Below are 25462 nucleotides of genomic sequence, written 5' to 3'. Positions count from 1 at the left end.
CTTCTTCGGAAGTTTTGGTTCGGGGGTGCCATGGCCGACCGTCGTGCGCTCCTCCTCATCAGACGCACTGGACTGGATTGCGACGAGGTGGTAGGGGTAGTTGTTGCGGAAGTATCTATGGTCAATCCACTGTCTGTAGCAAGGTGTGGCCGCTGCATTTGAGCGTTACCTGCAAGGAGGGCCTCTGTCAGTGACCCCATGCACTCCCTGAAGGCACGCGTATGTGCCTCCACTGCAGCAGTATTGGCTGCAATAGCCGTTACAATGGCACTCATGGCCTCTTTCCCTGCTTCCACCTGCTGGTGCATGATTTGGAGCATGGACTCCTGCCGGGCCTCTACCCTTGTCAGGCGGGACTCCAACGAGGTGTCGTCCGCAGGTGTGCTGGTTGCTGGCCGGGTGGAGGAATGCAGAGTGGTGGCTTTCAGAGTGGTGGCTTGCAGAGTGGTGGCTGGCAGGGTGGTGGCTGGCAGGGTGGAGGAAGGCAGAGTGGTGGCTTGCAGAGTGGTGGCTGGCAAGGTGGTGGCTGGCAAGGTGGCAGCTGGCAAGGTGGCGGTTGGCAGGGTGGTGGCTGGCAGGGTGGTGGAAGGCGCCTGCGCGGAGCCCTCGTCCGGGGCACTGTCCTCAAACAGCGCATAGTCTGATGTCCCGAGGTCGGAGTCATGTAGACAGGGATCATTGCGGCACTCAGACTCCGCAAGAGGTTGGGGGCTGGCAATGTGGCTTGTGGTGGGTGTGCCAGACGTCAAATCTGCATCATCTTCCACCTCTGTGGACACAACGTCCCTGGTGGCTGGCGGCACGGCTCCCACTGTTGTGGTTCTCTGTTGTTGTACAGTGGGTGCAGGTGTCCCCTGCAGGGTTGGTGCCTTGCGTGGCACACTGGCTTTGGCAGATGTCATTTCCTTGGCCTGGTGGGTTGTGGTGGCCCTGGTCCCCTTGTGTGCACTGGACGTGCTTGTACCCCTGTCCAGTGGTCCACCTTCATCATCGGTGCCTGGGGGATAGAAGAGATGCAGGTCATCAGTGATGTTGTCAAATGGAAGCTATGATGAATTGCGGTGGGATATGTTCATGCATTCAGCCATCATTTCATTTCTGGATTGTTGCTTTAGGTATGTGGGGATTCAATGCATGGCTGGTGGGGTAGCATTAGTTTGGTCTCTGTGTGGTGGGTGCATGGGCATGGTTGGGGCATTTTGCACCTCTGTTGGGATTGGGGTCGTCACTCAGCGTCCATGTGGTGCAGGGAGTGACAATGATTATTCTATGGATATGTTGATGCATCACCTTGCCCACTCTAACTTCCCCATCAGTTGGGCCACATCATGTGTCGTAATACGCGGTTGTGATGGTACACTCACCTTCCTGTGTGGTGATTGCTGCGCCGGCCTCCTGATCTCCGATCCCCTCAATTGATTCAGGGTCGATGAAACCACTTGCCGTCTCCTCCCATGGCATCAATTTGACTGGGGAGTGTGGGCCACCACCTGTCGCCATTGCGGGATTCAATGCATGGCTGGTGGGGTAGCATTAGTTTGGTCTCTGTGTGGTGGGTGCATGGGCATGGTTGGGGCATTTTGCACCTCTGTTGGGATTGGGGTCGTCACTCAGCGTCCATGTGGTGCAGGGAGTGACAATGATTATTCTATGGATATGTTGATGCATCACCTTGCCCACTCTAACTTCCCCATCAGTTGGGCCACATCATGTGTCGTAATACGTGGTTGTGATGGTACACTCACCTTCCTGTGTGGTGATTGCTGCGCCGGCCTCCTGATCTCCGATCCCCTCAATTGATTCAGGGTCGATGAAACCACTTGCCGTCTCCTCCCATGGCATCAATTTGACTGGGGAGTGTGGGCCACCACCTGTCGCCATTGCGGCATTCCGGTTCTCTGACAGGATCCTCCGGACACAGAGGCGGAGGTCGTCCCAGCGCTTCCGGCACGCACACTCCTTGGGGCGCTCCCCACTGGTGGCACCCTCTGAGCGACCTCAAGCCAGACCTCTTTTTTGCAGGTTTGGGCTGCATGCTTTAGGTCTGTGCTGCGGATTATGTCAGCATGCTCTTCCAGGGTGTTGGCGAGCATGGTAAGCTCAGCATCCAAGAAACGCTGCTTCCTCTTCCTCTGTGTGGATTTCCTGCTGGCTTTGGACATGATGATGCTATTCTGACACACGACGACACGGGAGGAGTGGTGGTTGTGGAGGATTGCAATGGATTGTGTTTTTAAAGATGGCTGCCGGCCCATTTCCCATTCCTGCGCGATGACGTAATTTCCGGGTCCGGTTTTGCGAACGCGGTTATTCCGTGCCGGAGTTACCATGCCGGTTTTTAGTGGTTCATTGAAGGCGGTTACGGAGTGGACGCAAGCCACAATGCCGGTATAGGGGGGTTGGGGGGCCACTACCGGGATGGCGGTTTTTCCACTACCGGCATGGGGGGACGCGCGTGCTCGCGCACTCGTGATTGGCCGCTGTTAGCGGGTTCTTGAGTGCACGGACACGCACTTCCCACCATGCCGGTAATTGAGCCGGATTTTCCGGGCAACTCGTAATGAGGCCCAATGATTTAATTTTCAGGACTTGCTCATGTAGCATTTTTCTCCTGGGTAAACAGCAGCGCACTCCCCCCCAAGTCAATGCTTTTTTGACTTGTTTAACACAGCAGTGCCACAGCTAACGCGTACTTCTGTGTCCATTGATCTATAGATGTTACATACACTAGCTGTAGCCTGAGTTAGAGATTTCAGTTACCCCTTTAGAAATACTGCATTATGTATGTTTTACATATAGATCCCATGTCGATTCTGGAAAAGGGCATTCCCCACATGTGTGATCGTGGACCAATCAGGCCTCCCTCTGTGCCTCGGTTCTTATAGCTGGCTGAAATAAGAGCACCTGGAAACACAGGTGCTTCACACAGCTGAAAAATCTGAAGGTCGTTTGCCATCACTTCCCGTGATGTCACTTGGGGCGGGGTCAAATGACATCACTTCATGTGATGTCATTTGGGGGTCAAGGGTCATGTGATGTCACTGTCACTACCCCTGGCATTTTGGTGAAATGACGGCCCTTCCAATCTACTATATCCTTTTACATAGAGTAGCCACCTTCCCAGGACAGCATCATCCAATGTAAGGGATTGGACTGAAAAATCACTCAATAGATGCGAAGCTTGCACAAATAAATTAATTCCCTCTCTGACGAGTGTTAGCATGATGTCATGCCATGATTGAAATGTTATGTTCTGAGGGAATTGTAAAGCACACCTCTGCCGCTAAGACAACCGCTGCCATAGGCGACTAACCTCTCCAATAAGCTGTCATTCCTAGGCCTTCCTCACGGATTAGCATGTAATAGGACAAGGCCAAATCAGTTGGCGATGTCTACCCAGGTGAGCACGCTGGTACTGGTGTGGATCTCTGTTCCAGATAGCATACATTGCATTTTCTGGGCCAGGGAAGCATACCACCTTGCTGGTGGAATGGGGCAGTATTTGGTACCTTAAGTACGGACTTGGGCAGGGGATTGGGGGGTAGATGCTTTGGGATGGCCATTTACGAGAGGCTGGGTCTCTCAGTGCTCTTCCCCCTCTTTCATTGACCAAAGCAGAGACACGGCAGGTGTCTACCTTTAGCCCAAGATCTATGGCCAGGGCTATTGCAGCACCTTAATAGATGTGTGCAATCATAGAGTGGCACATATCCTTCTACAACCATCAATGCTGTTCTTGCTCCTTTTCAGTCATGCCGAATTGCAAGATTAGGCTGGCTTGGGAGCACGGATGTGGACTCCCAGTCGTGGTCAGCCGAGTAAACAAGGAAGTGGGAAAGACCAACAGCTTGGTCGTTTCTTTCAAAGGAATTGAATGAGTCCTCGTTAAGGTGTTCTATTTTCTTCCAACAGGAAGCATTTCATGATAACATGGAAGGTGGTAACCAGACCTCAGTGACGGAATTCATCCTCGTCGGCATCACCAATGACTTTGGCCTTCAGGTTCCACTCTTTGTGCTGTTTCTCCTGTTTTACATCATATCACTAATTGGTAACATGATCATGATAACATTAATTGCCATCGAGTCACAACTCCACACCCCTATGTACTTCTTCCTCAGCAACTTGTCCTTGTCAGATTTCTGCTATTCTTCAGTCATTGCACCAAAAATGCTTGTGGATTTTTTTGCCAGCAAGAAGGTCATCTCCTTCATGGGATGTGCATCCCAAACCTATTTCTTTGCAGCACTAGTTACCATTGAGGGTTACATGTTGGCAGCAATGGCATACGACCGCTATGCTGCCATTTGTCACCCGCTGCTGTACCCGCTTGTCATCAATAGGACCGTATGCATCCAGCTGGTGGTCACAGTCTACACATGGTCCTTTCTTCAATCAGCAGTTTACACTGGGTGCATCTTTCACACCTCCTTCTGTGGCCCTAATGTTATTGATCATTTCTACTGTGATTTGATGCCACTGATGAAGCTCTCCTGTTCAGACACATTTGTTGAAAAGACTGTCATTTTTTCTTTGGTGTTATTCTTCGGCCTCGCCTGTTTTCTGGTCACAATAACATCATACGGCTACATCATCTCAGCCATTTTGAAGATCGGCCCCAATGTAAGGAGGTCCAAGGCATTCTCTACCTGCAGTTCCCACCTGACTGTGGTCTTTCTGTTTTATGGGACAGCTCTTTTCATATACTTGAGGCTTCCTTCCAGTGACTCTGTGTTGCAAGACAAGGTGGTGTCCATATTTTATACACTGGTGAATCCAATGCTCAACCCTTTGATTTACAGTCTCAGGAACCAGGAGGTGACTGGGGCATTTTGGAAACATGTACATAAAAAATTAAATATCATGAGCTTAGTGCATGTGTAAATAGCACACACTCTGCACAGCAAGACACATTTCCCTTTTACTCTTCAATGACCCACATATATCTCATTCATTGTTAGAATCAGGATTTTTGACCTGAACTTTTTACTGCTTTCCAACATTGTCCACTATCATCATAGGTAGGTCATTTCCTATTACTGGAGTGGAAACAATTCTCACTTCCTGTCATGTCAATCACAGCTTCGCTGCTGAACAAGGGAGCAGTGAGAACTTGTCTTTCCTTCACCCTATGCCACTCGGGGACGAGGTTCTAAGCAAAGTTATCCATAACAATAAGGGTGCCTCTGTTTAGCACTTGTGTAATGGTCTCTGTCTAGTACATGGCCTAGGTTCGCAGATCTGAATGCATTGCATGCTTTATATATGCATACATTCATTCACAGGTTGCAGGTCAAGGAATTTGGCATTAAGGTACAGTGGGTAATATAGAAAGGTCTTCAGTAGTGCTCAGTTTTTGGTTTGACATTGACGAGATGCGAGATGAATGTTAAGGATTTTAATCAGGCGACACACCTTGGTCTCGGCCTAGTATGCAGCGCACGACCGAAATGCTTATCTTTTGATATATATAGATTCAATATTGAGATGGTACACCACTCATATCACACGCTCTTTTCAAATACCCCAGGTCACAATGGACCATGAACCAGGCTGGTTGGTAAAATACAATATTTATTTGTTTATTTTAAAATTCAAAAGAAATCACACTTTGTAATATGGGGCTGCAATCACCAATGGGGTGATAATTACAATGAGAATGTGAGCAATGCACTGGGTTTAACCTGCTAGTGGAACATAGACACAGCACAGCGGAATAGGAGCACTTTTTGGTTTAGGAAAGATAGCACCCAAGTTTGGATTTCCACCTGCTATGTTCCCTCAACCGACAAATAATCAATTCTGAGTGGATATACAGAAGCAGCAGGTAATCAGGAATGAGAAATAGGAAACAGAATCCAAATCTGACCTTCCCTCCTCAAATAAGAGAGAAAAACGGATTTTAAACCCCTTGCAATGTTATGAAATTGTGAAAACAAAATCAAAATATCGAGGCTGAGTACCCCAAAAGGAAATACACCGAACACGGGTTACAAAGGAACATACAAAGTACTTTATTTTATACTGAATCCAGTTACAAAAACAGAGCAAAATCAGATAGCTATCGGCCCTCAGTACAACACAACAAACTCCAGCGTGGTTTAGTGTGTTCAGTGAGAGACGCTGTACATTAGAATGCATTCGCTTTTTATACACTTGGTGGGCACGATGTCCAGCCCCACTTTGGGTTAATATTCCACTTAATACATCACCGATCTAGGGTTCGTGCCAAGTCTCGAACAACCGCATACAACTAGTTTGCCTTTAATACATGTATCAACAAGCCTATACAATAACTGATCTGGGATTTTTCCATACTAGTCCTCTTAAACATTAATACAATGCGGTTTAAACAAGTGTTCCATGTTCAATATTTGAATACATTGTTTTCATAGTGTACTCGTGGCTTAGTTTCTTTACACGAGTAATCCCTTACATACAAGTCAACGAAGGACAAGGTCTCAGTTCATGACCTCAACAAGTGGCCTGCAGGCAAGTTACATATTATGTACAGAGGTAAAGACGGCTATGTTGTATTTTGGAATGACATCGTCCACCATTTTAACTCACAGGGTGACTTTTACAAAGCGAATCCTAAAATGGCGGATTGGCCTAAAACGGCGGCTTACATTGATTTTAAGGTCAGGACTTTGCAACACGGATTCTTTCGCAAGCGACTTTCGAGCAGCTTGGCGTAGGCCAATATACATATATTTATTGCAATAGGAGGCACAATATAATTTCTCTTTTGACAAAATGACACTCGGAAATTGACAAATAAATAATGAATGTGTTAAAAACCTTGACGCAAATATAATTCCTCACTAAAGCACCAATGCAAAGACACTAACAATCACAAAGAATGGATTACCAAAAGCATACAGTTCGAAAATGAGTGGAAAGTTTAAAACAGATTGCAGCAAAATAACACGTTGGAAACGTTGCAATTTTGCAATTCCCGCCGGAAATTACCCAAACGGTTTTTAATAAAAACGGGTGAAATACCTGATTTGGAGTGCGGTGTAGAGGTATATGCCAGGGGTATTCTAGAAGTGAAACGAGGTCTCTAGCTGTTAAATTGGGTGTGTTATGCAAGAAATAAAAAGGTGCGCTTTGAGTAAAATGAAGCTGTGAAATAGGAAGGGAAATCAGTTGCGACAAGAACAGTTTTACTTTACACTAGAGTATTCAGGCTAGGCCACCAAAGATGGACACAGTAAGATCCGGGGTTAATTCACGATTTCAACCCTGTCACCCCAGCGCCCAACCGCGACGGAAACCAGTCCGATCACTCGAAATAGGACTAATGTTTTAGGATTACACACGACAAAATTGAAAAGAAATGGCGCTAGCATTTTAGAAAGTCACGGGCAGGGTGCATAGATAATTCTAACAGTTTTTAGAAAGTTATCAGGATAAGGATAGGATGGCTTAGAGAGTGGGATAAGGACAAATGCAAAACAAAATAGGCGATGGATTTCTATGGGGTAGGGATTATACTTAGTCCACTTTTATTTTGGATTTTGGACCGTCAATGGTTCTGGTCACTACACGGCCGCGTGCCTGGCAAACAGCTGGGCAGTTCTGGTCACCGGATGGCACTTATGGACTGGCATTTCTGGTCACTGGGTACTAAAGGTCAGCTGGAGGGCAAGATTGCAGGATGGCAGGATGGCAACAGGTATGCAGTTAGTGGGCAGCAAGCCAGGCTGGTTCAGGATGTAAAAGGTACCACAGCTTTCCCCTTTTTAATAGGAGATTAGTGGGTTTTCAGATTTGAGGCCTTCCTGGGAATTGGATCAGCACTGCTTGGGTTTTGCAGTGGGGCCTGGAGTAGGGTCAGCAATGCTTTGGCCTTGTAGTTGGGGTCTGAAATCTGGATGATGAATGGAACAGGAACGCAGCACAGCAACTTCAGGAAGAGTGTTTGTCTAGAGTCTTGTCTGAGACTCTTATTTATAATGCCTAGTGACATCATCGAAGTATCGGGCTGGGCAGGGTCTGCTAAACGCACCTCTACCAACTGGATTGGGCAGTCAATGTTGGCTGCCTCCCCAAGGAGGTACTCAGTTTAGGATGTTGCATTTTATGATGTAAAAGGACTTCCCACAGACCTTTTTGCCAAAAATCTGTCATAACAGAATGTACACATTTGTACAGTATTACCCAATGCCATGAGCAGGTTACATATTTTATGCAGACCATTCCACTCCAACTCTGAACTCTGTGAGACATTGTTTCACCCACCAACTGTAACTTCAGCCCTGTGTGGGGTGGGGGTTCACAGTTCAATTGAAGGTTTTATGGCCCCCTCCACTTCACAGGTTAGTGTCCCAGGACTTCTATTGTCCCAGCCTGGAGCATAGACGAATGTCTGACGAGTGTGTGACGAGTGTGTGAACTATCTTTGTCTTGGTCCATTCAAAGTTTTACAACCTAGCAATTATCACTTTCGTGTCCTGGAAGGTTATCGTGGCTCCCTTCCTTGGGGGAGGCCTTAGCTCTGCCAACTAGAATAACTTGTTTTTGGAAGCTTGCAAAATGTAGCCAAGTCAGTTTCAAACCTTTATTTTCTTTTATTTGGTCCTCAATTAAATTTTAAAAAAAGCCTGTGGAATAAAAATAGCCCATATGTGTTTCCCAGCAGCCAACCCCTTCTCATTGCTAGGCACAGACAAGCTTTCATTCAACATATTACTTTTCCTTTAAAAAGGCATTTATTTGTCTTTGGTTTGCAAAGCCCATTTTACACATTTGGTGAAAACTGCTAGCATTTCCTTTCAAATTCTATTTTGCCATCTGACTTCCCAATATTGTCTTGCAGCCATAGTTAGTTTCTTGTGCACAACAGTCTGTACAAGGCAAAGGTCTCCTGGAATGGATATGTGCGCAGAGCTATGATTTCTTTTGCAGGGCTCATTCCTTTGACATTTTATAGCACAAAATAAAGTGTTTCCCGTGCACGGCAGAAAGTGAAGATTTGGCTTAACAGAGCCTGTCATTCTGGGGTCATGTTGATTTTGCTGAAGCACAATGGGGATATTAATGTACATGGCAGGGCCTTATTAATCACAGTGGTTTAAGAAAGAACAGATGGAATTAGCGTCAAAGCAGCATTTTCTTAAGGTGAAAAAAGTATCCTGTATAATGGAGATCTTGGGCTTTCAGCACAACAGTGCTGCCTTTTCACTCCATTTCTTTTGTACAGGTAAGAACACACTGGCAAGCTCCCTTAGTGTATCCCCTTGTTGCATCCTGTCCCTGTGTGCTTGGCAAGAAGGTGCAGCCATCTTTTTGTAGCTGCAAAAATGCAGTTTTTAGGCCATAGCGTCACAGGAGCCAGCGCAGCCATTTTGCTGTTTCTGCACACATGCAGCTTGGTGATGTGGGGAAATACTGTTGAGTGGGTCAATATATCCCATATGACACAGAGCAGAGGATGGGTGTGCTAAAGCGTTGGGTTGGTCATGAAAAGGGTTTGACATTCAAACTGGGATAAATACTGATGTACCAGGGCGACCAGGATGGGTGGAGCTAACTTCCATAAAGGGCGCTGAGGGAGAGTGTTTCAGATTAGTTTCGCAATGTGCAGCCAGCACATGGTTTTGATGAAGAGGGCCTTGTGCTTTCAATGTGCTCTTTTTCTCCATTTCATTGCCCTTCTAGTAAAGCGAGTAGCATCCTTATTCTGTAGTATGCCAACTTGAAGAAAAAAAACAACTAGCTTTCTGTGTTTTTGTTTTTGTACATAATTCACCCATTCTATTCAGTGTGTTTCAGAGGTTCTGCAAATCTTTTAACCCGTTTATAATCCACTGGTACACAGACTCCACAACTACAGGAAGCAGCAGGTTGCGTGGCTCCACCCATTCGAGATTGGAGGGAAAGCCACAATAATGCACAAAGTCCTCGAATAATTTGCACTACCATGGTGTATGACAGTTGGGCACCCACCATACACTCTGGAAGGCCTTGACAATTAGTAATTTCCCCGAGAAAAACACCCCTAATTGCAGCAGGATAACTGTTGGCAGCAGATGCAAGACAGGCACAGCAGCGGGGAGGAAGGAGGAGGCTGGCAAGGCTCACCAGGTACAGACAAGTCCCTGCTGCTGTCTCGGACCAGTAGCTACTCGCACCCTACAGGGTGGATAGAATCACCATCCAAACCATCACGCAGGTCAGGACATGGGTCTGAACCACATCGTTCTTACTGCCTTACTGCCAAATTGTTACTACTGGAATTCTTTACAATGCTCCACTCCTATGCTGCCAACTCATTTCATGTACTGTTGCCTTGGCCTATGGCATCACATTTGCAACCTATTACAAAAACCTGAGGAAGGTCCTTGGAGTCATGCTGTAACCAATAGAAGCTTGCATAGACTTCCAAAGCAAGCAAAGCACTGACAGGGCCATCAGAGGAAATGTCTATGCACTATAGCCTTTTGAAAAAGTGATCAGTGTGCTAGACTGCACTCTTGTGGTCCTCATCCCACCAAATTCCCAGACTTGGGAGTTTAATGTGCACTTGACGCATGCATGGTTGTGACAAGCTACAGTGAAAAATGCATGACTCTTTGATCTCGTGAAACAGCTGCTTGAACCATGCCTGGTGAGCCAAGTGTCACATCAGATCCAGCTCTGAGGTAAATTACTGACATGCAGGAAACGGACATAGTTGGTGCTCCAGGCACATACAGTCAACAGGCATGATACGCTACACTCTGTCTAACATAGCACATAGGCAAAGGATCACCACCCTGCTCACAATCTGCTGAATAACTCCATTTACCCTAAATGAAAACAACCAACATCGAACTGTGTATTGACCTTGGACAGCAGAGGTGAAGGTACGCCACTCTACCCCTTGAAATGTTCGGCACGGCTCGTGACTGAACATTTATCATTCCATGTTGTAGGGCACGCTAAATTTCAACAGGAATCCAGGTTCTCATGACTGTGTTCCAACCCTTCCCAACCACCTAGCAGTGCTACTACAGAGTACACATCCAGACCTGGAACAGCAAAAAACATAGCTTCAACCTAGAGAGCCACAGCCTTGTCATCAATACCTTTTCTGTGCTTCTTGGCCACATTGAGCAGCATTAGTACCTGTGTCAGGGTTGCTGCCCTCATGGACTTCTGATTGGCCTAGCCGAGCTGGGTCACAGCCTCCACAACCTCCCTCCCTTTAGCAGTCACTTGCTGCTAGCTCCGCTCTAACCTCAAGCCTGGAAACCAGGTTGTTGGAGGCATCTATCGCAAATGCTGCATCCCAGGGCTAGAATAGGATTGGCATGTGTTGTTTCTTGTTATGCTTCAGGCATGTTCAGTGGAACCCTGTGTGAGTGACAGCTCTGTGTGGAGTCCTCGTGTCAGTGTTCCATGTCTGGGTTGCAGCAATTACTGTTGGCACAGCTGATAACCATCTAAGCTAGGGAAGGATGCCTGGTACTGTGCTCCAACTACGCTCCACCCGACTACCTACAGTAAAAGGTACTTACCACCACAGATGCTCTGTGTCATTCTTGGCCTCCCATCATTGAGAACATTGCAGCAGGGCAACACAGATGGCATCTCTGCTGGGCTGTTGCTGGCCTGATTTAGCAACTTCCAGTGAAAATTGCGAGCTCTAGCTGGCCTCTGAGGGTAGGAATCCAGCTCAAACATGGTGTCATAATCCTTAGAGTCTATGGCCCTCATTAGGAGTGAGCGGATCCAGAAATAAGGTGCCGTTAACAACGTTAATAACACTTTTCCGGACAGGCTTGCTCTGAGTCTGCCGGTAGGGGCTGTGAACTACTGGCAGGCCTGACCTGGCGGTAGTTCAGGCCCCTACCGGCAGATAAAATACTATGGGACTCCACGGGAACGGGAACTTACCATTCTGCCTGTGATGGAAACAGTAAGCCGAGGTTGCCGGTAGGCCACCAGTACTACCGGCGGCCTAACGGCCACCTCATAATGAGGGCCCATGACTGAGCATGCTCTTTGTGGGATGTGAATGACTACATAAAGTAACTGTGCATTGACTTGCGTCCACTGTGCCACATATGTAGTGTTTCAGTATCCATGCACTTACCTTCCTGTTTTGTTTCAGGCCTTGAACTCCCTCCAGGTCAGCTAGAATGATGATTTTCAGAGCCTTCTCCTCCCCTGGCCACAGCTTGAGGGGTGGTGGTGAGCCACTATCTGTGGCAAGAGACTACTGGCAATGTTATTCTTGCTGTGTATCCATCGCTTAAGGGTATTATAAATTTCCTTCAGATCCACATCATTTTCCAGGCTGACCACAATGTTGTCCCTATTTTATTGGCCAATCCATGGATGGGACACTGTTTGTGGAGTGGTGTTCGGCATGAGTGATCCAAGGAGGCAGAGTTTCTCGGGTATGATGTCAACCATCTCGACCATGACTCCTTTTTATGGGAAGATTTGATTTTCTTTCCTTTACCCAACATGGACACACTGGAAATAGTGTTGGAGTTTTCGAGAAAGGCAGTACATATGGTTCCAGCTAAAGAGACACAAAGCTGTTTAATCAGAGAGGAAGGCGTGGCAGCAGATGGTATTGCAGGTATCTGAACAAGAGGAGATTCCAGACGGGAGGGCTTTTTGGGGGCAGGGAAGACCAAGTTGTTGTAATAGCACAATTGTGATACGTCCAATGATGCCACAGTCTAACAATACCATCCCTGAGATGGCTCCACAACCTATGCAGATGTTCAGCAAAGGAATGGTAAATACACACCCACCACATCCTCCCTTATGATTATGACATCTACCTGGTGCCCGGAGATCAAGTGACTAGTGGCCCCGTGTATGCGCTAACTGAACCAGAGAATAAATACCTAGGGCAGTTCCTTGGATGAATACATTGCTAATAGCTTTACCCGGCCCTAAAAGTCACCTGCAATGTCCCTCCTATATTTTGTACCCAAGAAGTAGGGGCACTTACGTACCTTTATTGATTATAGGGTGCTTAACAAGATTACTGGAAAAACATTACCCATTACCACTCATACCAGTACGTTTGTACTAAGTGAAAGAAGCGAAAATCTACACTTTATTAGAGCTACAAGAAGCAAATAACTTACTCTACATGAAGGCTGGTGACAAGTGGAAGACAGACCTCTGGATGAAGTACAGTCTCTGAGTGTCAGGTAATGCTGTTAGGGCTCCTTAATGCTCTGGCTGCATTCCGGAACTTCATGAATGTGGTGCATCATGAGCTACTGAATGTTTGTGCAATCGTCTAGCTGGATGATATTCTGGTGTACTCCAAAACTCAAGAAGAACACATGGCACTTGTTTGCATAGTCCTTTCTCAGCTGCGTAAGTATAGTGCACCACCCAGAATGTTCAGCAAATCTCGCTGGATAACAGGCTCTCATCGGGAATGAAATCTTGTGGGATATTGTAATGGAGAAGTGTACCTTATATAAAGTCCCACCCACACATGCTCCATGCCAGTCATTTGGGTAAGCTTACCTTTTGTGGGCATGCCAGCATGAGGGGTTTCCGTAGAACCCACGATGGAACCTCATATGTGCACAGAAAAAACAAAAAGCAGATTAGCATGCCCCTTTCAAGGGACTCAGAATGAACAGAAGGGAACTTTCTTAGCTGGCTTGATACACTGCTTCAGAGGTACCTGGACCCAGAGAATTCCTAATACCAGCATCAGCTTGACCTACAGGCAAGAGCAAAAACACGTTAGACAGCACCAAAGCTGCCAACAATGTGCTGGAGAAACCATGCAAAGCAAACAGTTACTGTAACCAACCATGCCACACCTCCATGGCAAGAGGCTTATTTGGACATTCCCAAGCAAGATTTGATGAAGATCTGGGATGGTGCGTCGGGCATCTGTGGAGCTGTGGTCCACTGAAACCTTTTGCAGATAGAAATGTACCCTGCACCCACACTCCCCTCTGATCTCACCTGGTAGTTCTAACAGTCAATTGACGCATCTCCCTAGATTTCTATTAGGATTTCTTCCCATTCCCTCTAGTATCCACAATGTGGCCATGAAAGGTACCATGCATCAGGCAGTAGCAACATATTTTCACAAAGACAGATTCAGTGAAGCAGAGCTGTTGGTTTCCATTCCCCGTCCCTCTTCCAAGAGGAGCCTAGGTGTGTTGCTAGTGCCCAAGGCAGTTACCATTAGTGTGTTTCTCTTCATGAAGCCTATTTTGCATGGATTCCGAATATTCACAGTTTTACAGATTGTGCGTGTGGATTGCTTGATGCAGAAAAACCACAGACCTATTGTGCGGTATCACACAAGGAGCACATAAGAGCATGTCTTTTTCATGCAAGGCAGATTTCCGGTTCCATGTAATAATGTCCCCTCAAAAATGTTGCCATGCAAATAAATATGGCTGTTTTTTGAGGGGACATTATTACATGGACCATGCGGGCGACATCACTGCAACAACCAAACCTTTTTTTTTTTCTTTCAAGGGGTCCCTATATATATGGTCCTCTATATGTCGCCACTACCTTTTCCTGGTGACATTATATAAAGCGACCATATATATATAGGGATATTATTACCCGATTCCAGATTTCCATTGGAATGGCATTGAAAATCCCTAACATGCCCGATGCAATGTCGCTCTGGCATTTTCTAGTGGGCATCTGGGGAATGGTGCCTGAATTAGGAATTTGTGGTGGCAAGATTGGTTTGTTGGAAAGTCACTTGTTGCTGCAGGGTGTTTAAGGTACTTCTATTGGTTTAGTAGAGGGAACGTTCTGAATCAAAGGTGCATAATGCAGTTTTACTATGGATCCTGGTCTATTTTGAGCTGCACCGTGGCAAAGGCTGTTGATATCCACACACGTAAGGATATGAAATGTTGAGTTCTGGATTTGAAACCGGAGTAGATAGACATTTAGGAATTTGGACTATCAAATGTCACAGAAAATAATGACACTGCGCCAGTGTTCTTAATCTCAAATTATGTTAAGCAATTCACTACTTCGTTATATTAATATGATGGCCATCCCGTATGGGCTTCTTTTCAGGTCCACTGTTGTCCCAAGGACAAGGTAGAAAAGAAGTCAATGAGCACTTATATACCTACACCAGCAATACAAAATAATACAATAATCACCCTCATGTACAATTCAAAATTGTCCGGACTAATTTACAGCATGTCTCATAAATGTTTAATGAACATTTCAAAACAGATCACAGACATTTTTTAAAAGTTGTACAAAACGATTCTTTATTTGCACTTATTTATTCTTCTTTATGTAGTCGAGTGCACAATGTTTTAATGTTTACATTCCATATGTTAAACCGCCATAATCTTTGTTTTATAGATATTATAATAAATGAATTATTCATCGTATAGAAAGAAATGCTGTCCTAGTTCCACCGACGTGTGTTTCATGACTTTCTGCTGCTTTTACAGGGTAGGGTGAATTAAAGAATAAAGTCTTCCTATATGTGTCCTCGTATGCGTAGATTATTGTATTGATCTAGTAACGATTTAAGAATAATAACCACTATTTAGCAATTATCCATAATGACCAGGATCTGTTTCAACATAGCTTGTGATATAAACTTCTAATATGACTTATCCAATTGATATTGTAATTACAGATACCTTTTCTATCAGACTATTCTCCTCTGAATTCAAACTCATGCATTAAAAGCATTTCTTTATTGTTTGATACCTGTGCTTTCTGCACTGTTCTCCAGCAATCATTTAGACTTACTTGAACTATGGGCCTCATTACGAGTACGGCGGTAGGGGGTTAACGGTGCCGTTACCAGCCGCCCTTAGCGGGAGCCGCTTAAGGACAAGGGAGCTAATAACGGGCCCACTATTTGCGGGCCTGTTATTTGCTCCTTACCCATTCCCATTGAGCCCTATGGGGGCTGGAATGGGAATGGGGAATGGTTTTCAGAATGGGGACTTACCGGGTCCTCCAAGGTTGGAATGACCCGGTAAATCCCCATTCCAACTACCCGGACACGGGTTTGGAGACAGCCATGTCGCTAATAGCACCATGGCTACCTTCAAACTCGTAATGAGGCCCATGTATCCCTAAGGTCTTTGCCTTTCAATTTTACTGTAACTCTGATTATTCCATATTATGTTCAGTTACCTATTTTGTCATGTATTAGACCTTTTCCATGGTAGAAATAAGTCTTGAAACACCGGCAGCAGGGATGCATAAGCACGCCTGGCTGCCTGGCTACTTAGAATTATGTCCAGGGTACAAATGACACCTACTATGCATACATAGATGTATAGATTGGCAAGAGCCACTTTAAACAGTAGGGTTAATACAAATAGTAATATACTAAGTATATGTATTGCTGGAGATGCACATTGTTATAGTGCCAGCACAAGCCTTCAGGTAGCTATGCATTCAATACACAGATCTATCCTCATCTAATGCGCTTACAAAAATCTTGCTTATTTTAAATATTAGTTAGATACATATACTATGGGCCTCATTACGAGCATGCCGTTCCAGTAACAATGGTGCCAGTAAGCCGGTGCCGGTAAGCCTACCTGATCTGGTGGGCGGAACGGCAGCCGCTCGCAGACTTTCATGGAGGCACCAGCACTGTTATTTACGGTGCCATTCCTTCTGTGTTCCCCATTCCCATTGAGTCCTGTAGGACTCAATGGGAATGCGGAATACAATGTTTCTGGCTCCTGACTGCCCGGACCGACGGTGTTAGAATCCCCCGGTGTTGCAGGCAAGCCAGGCACCGGAAAAAAACGGTTTTACCGGCACGGTTACCGCCGGACTCGTAATGAGGCCCTATGTTTGATTTATATTATAAGGTAGTTAACATTGAACAAATGAAAAGCCTGGAGTCATTTCTAAGTGCTGTAACTTCAAGTAAGGAAAACCGCGTTATTTAAAAACTTTCTTCTCTAACTTCACGAAGCATTCAGACTGAACAGAAAGGCAGAATGAACACAGATAAGAACCCAATTACATACAGATTTTTATTTTTATTTTTACAAATGAGGCTATCAACAGCAAACTGGTCAAAAGGAAAATGCACCCTGGAACAACGTAGGCGTCCGGTGAGCTAACGCAAGTCTCCACTATTTTCATTTGAGATTACATTTAATTAGCCCTCTAAAAAGAATAGAAAAGGGAATAGCTTTAGTTCGAGAGTTGAGCCTCAGAGCAACTGAAGAATGACGGGATCCAGAGATCTACTAGACAGCCCTGCCAATGGCAGCAGAGAGTAGCTGAACATCCGACCACCAGATGGCAGAGTGACCCAAGTAGATGGAGTGTGCCAATCAGATATGAATGGCAAGATAACAGCTGCATGCAACTGAAACATAGGAATCTGGGCGGTTTTGTGCAATGTGCTGTGTTTAAAACCAGTCCTTTCCCCCTCTTTCTAGGAAAGTCGAATCTGGGTGTTTTTTTGCATTGTGCTGTGTTTATATCTAGTCCTTTTTCCCTCTTCTAGGAAAGTCGAATCTGAGTGGGCTTGCAGTGTGGCTACTGTTGTAATGTGAACTGTGTCCCATTAGGCTCTCTCCCACTCTCTAGGTCCGCACCCTGTGGGGGGTCTCACTGTACTGTTGTGTATCTTCTGTCTGCTCCTCCTGTGTGCTCCCTACTGTGTGACCCCTGCTCCCCCTCTGCGCTACCTGCGTGCGTCGCTTTGGGCTGTGTCTCTCCTCCTCTATGTCGCTCGCTCCTCCTCCTCGCCTTTGTGCACCCTGTATGGTGCTCTCCGTCTTGCCCATCTTCTCTGCTACTCTAAGCCCTATCCAATCCCTCTCACTAAGTCTGGAAGGTAGAAGTTCAAGAGGGCCACCCTGGTCTCCAACCCAGGCCTCCCTATCGCTGATACTTACATCAGTGCCTCCTCCAGAAAGACTCTCACCAACATCCTCTTTGTCATTCCCTCACCAGACCTATGGTCCCCACATATAGTCTCGGCCATCTCTTGTATTTCTTCCCCTCCCATAAATGGTGGCACGCGGTGAAAGGTCCTCTTGGCATCATTCCACTCCTCCAAGACCATCATTAATATCTATTTGAATGGCATCGTTTTGGTCCAGAGCCCTCAGCCCAATCTCCTCCTTTTCCATAGGCATCTCCCGAGTCTTATCAATTTACTTCCTTCTCCTGCTACTCCTACTAGCATCTCTATGGCCCCTCTGGCTCCTCCCTCCTCCTCTCCGGCTACTATGCCACATCCTGCCACCACCTCTGCCCATCCTCAGGCCCCTCTACGACATTGTCTGCGTGTACATCAAGTGTGTACCCCTCACCGGAAGACTATCAAATGTGACAACCTGCTCCACATCGCTACTCTCAACTCTCGTTCTGCAGTCAATCACTCCTCTGACATCCGCCACCTCTGCAAATAACTTGACCTGGATGTTCTCACCCTCACTGAAACATGGTTCACGCCAAGCTCTGACATGAGTTTCAACACTCTCCACCCTGTTGGCTACAAGATCCTATCCGAGCCCAGAACCAACCAACCCAGAGGTGGAGTAGCCCTGATCTTCCTGGAGTGGGTCCCTTCTTCTGTCATTCCTACCAGGCCTACTCCTCCCTTTGAATGCCTGGCCTGCAGGCTCTTCATCTCTACAAGCCTCTCTCTGACTGTGGCCACCAGCTACAGGCCTCCTGGCCAAGTTTCCTTCTTCCTCTCACAGTGGGCTGTCCTCTCCTCATCTCCTTGCCTCTACCTCTCAACTTCTCCTCCTCCTCCTCTGAGACCTCAACATCCACCTGAATGCTTCCAATCCTTCCTCTGGGCTCTTCTGCAAAGTCGCCGACTCTTTCTCTCTTTCCATTCTTCCCTCTGGTCTGACACACTCTGCCAGACACACCATGGATGTACTCATCTCAGCAGACACCCCCCTCTCCACCCCTCTCACCACTCACCCTTGGACCAACCACTTTCTGCTTTCCTCTCATCTGAATGTAGCCCCTGTTTTTTATTTCCTAGCACGGTTGAGCACAGTATTATAAATAATCCTGACCAGGAACAGACTCACCGACACCACACCACCACCCCGGACCAGCTGCTCTGGTTGGAGCGCTGAGCAAAATGCAAATAAAAGAGTTATCACTTCAGCAGATGGGCTACAACCTGAGTTCTTCGATGGGTAACAGACAGACACCAGAGTGAACTTTTATAAGAATCCCAATAGGACCCCGCTTTATTAAACATACCCATTCTTAAAACCTAGACTCTAGGGTTCCTCTGGCGTGAGCTCCATCTAAGCGGGGACCGGCTATGTCAGCTCACCCTCCCTTGGAGGGGTCTCAGGGACCCTAAGGATGAGCATGCCGCAACCAATCCCTGTCCTAAACTCAGGTACCACCCACATGGAGAGTGACGCCAGAGGTTGGCCTCTGTGGGTGGTCCCGTCTTGCAAGGCAGCTGTGGGCAGAGCTGCCAACCTATCCATCTACCTCATGCCAATGTACCTCCACTCTACCCCCAATAAACAACAATGGCCATCTACATAATATCTCATCTATCCATACTTAACAGTTACCTTACTTATCATTCCCTTAATACTCCAACTCTCTACTTTCCCTGGTTAATCTTTACCCTACATAGCATTAATCACATATACACATAATTACTCATACATATATACATAGACTCACAACATATATACAACCTAAAACACTATATTACAATGGGGTGACTGCTGCAGTCAGTCACAACTTCACAGTACCTTGAGGTCTGTCCTGGGACGCTGGCTCTGAATGGGTGAAAGGCTGGAGAGTGCTGGTTGCAGGCTGCCTGGTCCTGTTGACATTTGATGATGGGGGCCTATTCCCCACAGGTCTGGGGCCTGGCCGCTCTTCTGTCTTCAGGGTGGCCCCATCCACCACGTAGGGCCACCCCCACTCACTGGTAGCCCGTGTTCTTTATGTTTTCCTGGGTAGACCCCTATGCACCTGGGGGCTGCCCACACTCAATGACGTGACCCGCAGTACATATATCATTTTTAAAATGGGCCCCGTTAGCTGGGGGCCCACCCGATCTCACCGCAGCAGCCAGGGACTATTTTTGTTTCAGCAGCTTCCCTGTTGTTATGGGGACCCTGCCACGCTCACAGGGGGCGGGCCACATCTTCACCCGGGCCACTTGGCTGCGTAGCCTGGGGCCCTCTTCACTCAATGGAGCCTCCTGGGACTTCGCCACCGCCTCTTCTTCACCCAAGTGGGCTGCCAAGGCCCACCTGGGGCTTCCTTCTTCACAGGTCCACCCTCCGGGTTGGAGTGGGCTTACCTTCCGCTGCGCTCTGTATTCCCTCCCGGGTTGCTTCTGACATACGCAGCCAGGGAGGATTTCTCCAATGACAGGCCCACCTCACTGGCCAAGAAGCGAGTCTTTGGGGGTACGGCCGGGGCAGCCCCCACACGCAGTCCTGGCTGGGCTGTTTTTAACGGGCCCAGGCAGCCACTGCCACGCTGCTTGGGCCTGAAATGGCTCTGGGGCCTGTCAGGTCTGACCCCCGGGCAAGCTGACAGGTGCCACAGGCCAGGGGCGGCCGAACTGCCCCTGACATAGGAGCTCAATTCCACCTGCTCCCAGTCTCTGTGGGGGCTCCCCGTTATGCAACCCAACGCTTTTCAAAGGATTAAGGCCCCAGGGGAGCGCTCGAGGCAGCGACGTCAAGCCCTACAAAGCAGTGGCTGGACCTGGCAACAGAATTGCAGTGACCGACAGGGCCAATGTTTAAGTCCTTGTGGAGCTACAAGTGCGAGCAGAGTTTAGAGTTAGGGAGACAAGGACACTCCATGGTTTGACAATCCCAAACAGCAGCTGCAGCAGAAATTCCTGTTGAGGACTGAAACACTGTTATTTTTCTTTCCACACGTGCAGCTCTACGTGATTGAAGTGAGGGTTGTGTAGATTGTTGTTCCAATGTTACCTCCCATTCATCACCCCAAAGCGTTTTCTAATGAGTTTGTGCATTATATACGAAGACTCAGACGAGTCAGAGCCTGATTCCCTGCAGTATACTATCTTGTTTCACAGAATACTTGGCCCAAACAAGGAGGTCTTTGCCTTCGCCATCAGCGATTATTTAGTTTGCGGAGCTTGAGGATACTGACAAATACTAAACCGATAACACTTTTCTTCGTGAATTTCAGGCGGGAAACTTTATCATCTCATGAAGCTGCAAGGACCCAGCAGCGTAAGTGGTCATGAAAGAAACAAAGAATATTATTATCATGTTGTGTTTATTACTTCCCAGTGGTATGATGGGAATAGTGTTTTGGCAACTATATATACAGTCGTTAGCACTAGTGCTGTACCCTCTACTAACATTACCCCCGATCCTAGCAGGAGGGACGACCATGTCAGGTGGGAGAGAAGACACTGCTGATAAGGTAAGGAGAGGTAAGCGCAGTGTTGACACAGACATGAAGGGAGTTGACATTTATCTCGCTGACACAGCACCAGTATCTAACATGTGGTATAAGCACATGACCAAAGTAGGTAAGGAACCCACCAGAGGGAGCTGTTATGTATGCTCTTTAATCCCCTATGCCATGAGTGCTTCCAGAATATTCATAGTAACTGAAATACCCGAAGCAAGAGCACAGTGCCTGATGCAACTCGCAATGGTACAAACGCAAGGAAGATTCCAAGGGAAGACAGCCCATTGAGATGGATGTCCAACGAGACATTCCCCTATGAAGATAACTACATAAAGACGCTAGACATGATGAATAATTATCGGCAGCTATATGAAGGATTGCAGTACATGACTGATGGACCTGAGAAGGAAAAGACAAAGACTATCACACTAAAGGAATTACCACGACCCTGGACAAGAGTAAAGGAGATAGGAGGAGAACCAGGATTCTGGCAAAGACCACAGATATTGGTGTATGGATGAGTGTACACTAATGATGGTTGGGAAGATGAAGTGGTGGGAAGCAAAGCACTGACACAGTCAGCAGTGAACAAGGTGCAAGAAGAAAATGACAAGTGCCTGAAGGAATGGGACACAACCCTAAATTTACTAACATTGGTAGAGAATGAAGCTGGACCAATGCAAACAATTCCCCTGAAGACGCCAGCCCTGTGCTATCAGAACAATGGTGATGTTGAAGTTTGTGAGAACGAAGGATGCAAGACCACTGAACAGCTTCCAGCAATGAGAGTGGGAACGACAGTGCTGATGGATCACTACTGGGCATGTGGATCAAAGGCATATGAAAAATTGCCACCTGAGTGGGGAGGAGTATGTTCCTTGGTACACATCAACATGCCTTCATTGGTGGTACCCAAGAAGCTTGACTTCCCGAAGATGTACAAAAAAAACGGAAGAAGAGGTCGGTCAAGATAGCACCACCGGCCCAGACAGAGAAGGCAGAGAAGACAGACGGATTTAGCAGAGTGAGAAGAGAGGGGGGGGAATTACTTTTCCGAAAAATCAGAAATGGCACTGGATGAAATAGCACCGGAACTGAGACTGTTTAGCAGAACACAAATGTTCTTTGCATCAATAATACCAGGAATACAGATGTACACCAATGCTAAATGGTTACAGATCACTCGTTGGAAGCTGATGGTAACAATTCTACAGTAAATGGGTTCAACACCATAAAAGACGAGCTCCGAGTAATAAGGTTGGTGGCGCTCCAGAATACGTACGTTCTGGATCTCCTCACAGCTGTGGAAGGAGGAGTTTGCGCAAAAATAGGGAGTTCATGTTGCACATTCATACCAGCTAACAACGAAGATAACAGAACTCACTATGATGCAGTTGCACAATTGCCACAGATGCATGCAAAGATGGAGGATGAAGGAACAGGAAAGGACAAGAGCTGGCCAGCATATATATGGCCATGGATGCCATCATGGCTGTCAGACGGACTAAAGGTAATAGCTGGAGCCCTCATACTGGGAGCAGCATCAGTATGTGGAATCAAGATATGTATTGGGAGGTGCAAGAAGACAGCAGAAGAAGCTATTGGAATGTAGATTCTGATGGATGTGAACATAGGTGGAACAAAGGATGAGATTGTTTCAGAACGAGACAAGTTAAGGGCGAAGATCACACAATGTGAACTATTTCCAGAAGGGACTATCCTGCTGTATAATCCCCATGATCCTAAGTTCTATGACAGGAAGTAGGTTTGGTGCAACCATGAAGGAGTATGCTGTTACATGCACTGGTCATTCGATGACCACACAAATTATTTTGGACACCTTTGAGGAATAACAAAGATATGGCAGCCCAGAGCAGTAAGGACAGCCATTTAAGAATGTGGTTGACAAGTCGACCAGAGGTGGGACTGAAGAGGGATGGGCAAAATCACTCCCTCTTCCCCCTCCTATGAAGTATATGATGCGGAAGAACAACAGAAGATACCGTGATCACCCATTCTATTTCGGACCGATTCCCAGCGCTCCAATTATTGACCAGTATGTCGAGAGATACCCACTCAGCCAGCACTACAGAATAGGAGCAGTACAGACCTTGCCTAGAGTGGATGAAGAGTCTCAGGCGGCAACTAAGGAGACTTCAATTGATGATATAGATTAAAGTTCCAAGAAACCATGTGCCTGACATCATTAGCGACATGAAGACAAAGCAGCGTTAGACAGGAAGCACACGTGCCATCTACACATCAGCATACAAACACGCACCTTAATACATGAAGAACAGATCTATAAGTTAGGACAGATACATATACATACAGTCATTGCATTTATGATTTTGCCATTAGCTTAGATGCAACAATGCAGAAACCGCAAGAAGCAAGAGATCCTGAGGAACCTTGCAGATGCTTATATGCAATTAAAGTTATGGAACTGCAGAGCACCTATGAGACCTGACAGAGCCATGTGTGACTAATATATAGACACTACAGAATAGCACGAACATGCAGGGGCCTGTTATGACTTAGGAAAACTACAGCAGGCCACAGACCCTCACCAATAGCTGAGCTGAGTTGAAACCAGGCTGAACAGATGAACTAAAGTATGAGACAGGGCCTGCTGCCAAGGCCACCAGATACGAGTGACATTCCATTCCCTGAATGGCAGTAACACCAGCTGCAATAAAGACAAATAATTCCTCATAATTCAGAGCTACAGAAGCAAAATCGCGGTCTCTGAACATGTGATCCGGCCGACCCAGATGATTAATCGAAACCGACGTTGGAAAAGAGGAGCAATCTCACGCTTCTGTTGCGCCACAGCCTGCTTTGTCGCCTGGGCACCCATCATCATCTGCCATTGTGCCCCAGGCTGACTCCAAGCTCGAGACCGGAAGTACACACACACTATTTGTTGATCACACAGGAGCAAATCAGTACAACCTGCGGAGCAGAAAGAAGGAGTGATCACATTTTTCATCTCTTGGTGAATTTCTTGCCTCCGTTTCCCATTTTCGGATGAAGTGGGAACCGGAGGCCTAGAGGAGGGTGGCGTAAGAGTTGTGCAAATTAGACAGCTCACGAAACACAACTCCTCGGTGCTAAATCCATGTGTCAGGAACCCGAGTGAACAAGCGGGGCGCACGTGGTACAAAGGAAGCTGCTCTGAAATTGTAGAGCGATGTGCAAAATACACGGAGGCCTTGCCAGATGAAAAGGCAATCCAGGCAGACAAACTGGCATAAAAGATTGTAGACATTGATTGAACTATTTCAACATCCGGAGAAGCACAAGAGCAAACAATATTCACGAAGAGCACAGCGGAAGAAGGAGGACGAGAGAAGAATGTCGGAACCAGCAAATGCCTCCTCTTGCACTAATGCTGATAGCGAGTTAAACGTAGCACATAATAAGGTGAAAAAAGGACATGGTCGAAAGAATTGTATGCTGGGTCGAACCATAGTAATTTGCATAATGAGTACATTAGCCCCAGTGTTGACCATAACAGTGTTATGGTACCTAGAGGAAATGCACCCTCTTGAAGTACTTTTGCCCATGATGAACATTTCCACAACGGAAAGCCCAGTCCATGTGATTTCCTATACCTTGTCCCCAATGGAAGAGAGACAGAGGGAAGGATATGGGAACAACACATTGCTGTTAATAATGAATATGACTCACTCAATCCTAAGAAAAAATAATTGTTGGGTTTGTGCCCACCTGCCGCAGCATGGTGGTCAGGGAGTAGGATAGTATGTACAGCCCCTGCCCTTAACTTCTGCATGTTATGCTTCTCTGAGTGCCCTATATTATGGGAAATGGAACGAAAGTGAAACTGGTCAACTAGATAAAACAAATATGAATGAATTCGAGGAAGAAATTATGAAACCGGTGGGTTGCTCCGTGTTCCAAAAAAGACGATTAATTACACCAGCAATAATGCCACAGGATAGATTGTCTGTACCTTATAAAACTTCTGTGATCAGGTTCCACATGAACCCACATGGGAATAAGGATGCGGAACCCCCTTCATATACAGTGAATTACAACCCTCATTCTGTCTAATGTAAAAGGG

The 25462-nt window shown here is 46.6% G+C and overlaps 1 protein-coding gene across 1 annotated transcript in view; it reads left to right on the top strand.

Annotated features, from left to right (window-relative positions):
- Positions 1-3930: 3930 nt before the first annotated feature.
- Positions 3931-25462, top strand: part of LOC138514609 (olfactory receptor 8A1-like) — a 31564-nt gene continuing 10032 nt past the window's right edge. Inside the window, exon 1 of the mRNA XM_069630059.1 lies at positions 3931-4818. Within this exon, the coding sequence (XP_069486160.1) occupies positions 3931-4818 (888 nt within the window). The remainder of the gene's footprint in view (positions 4819-25462) is intronic.

The sequence above is a fragment of the Ambystoma mexicanum genome, chromosome 12, assembly GCF_040938575.1.
Source record: "Ambystoma mexicanum isolate Mex_15411 chromosome 12, UKY_AmexF1_1, whole genome shotgun sequence".
In the NCBI taxonomy this organism is placed as follows: domain Eukaryota; kingdom Metazoa; phylum Chordata; class Amphibia; order Caudata; family Ambystomatidae; genus Ambystoma; species Ambystoma mexicanum.
Note: the sequence above shows the minus strand (reverse complement) of the source record. Positions and strands in the feature narration are given on the sequence as shown.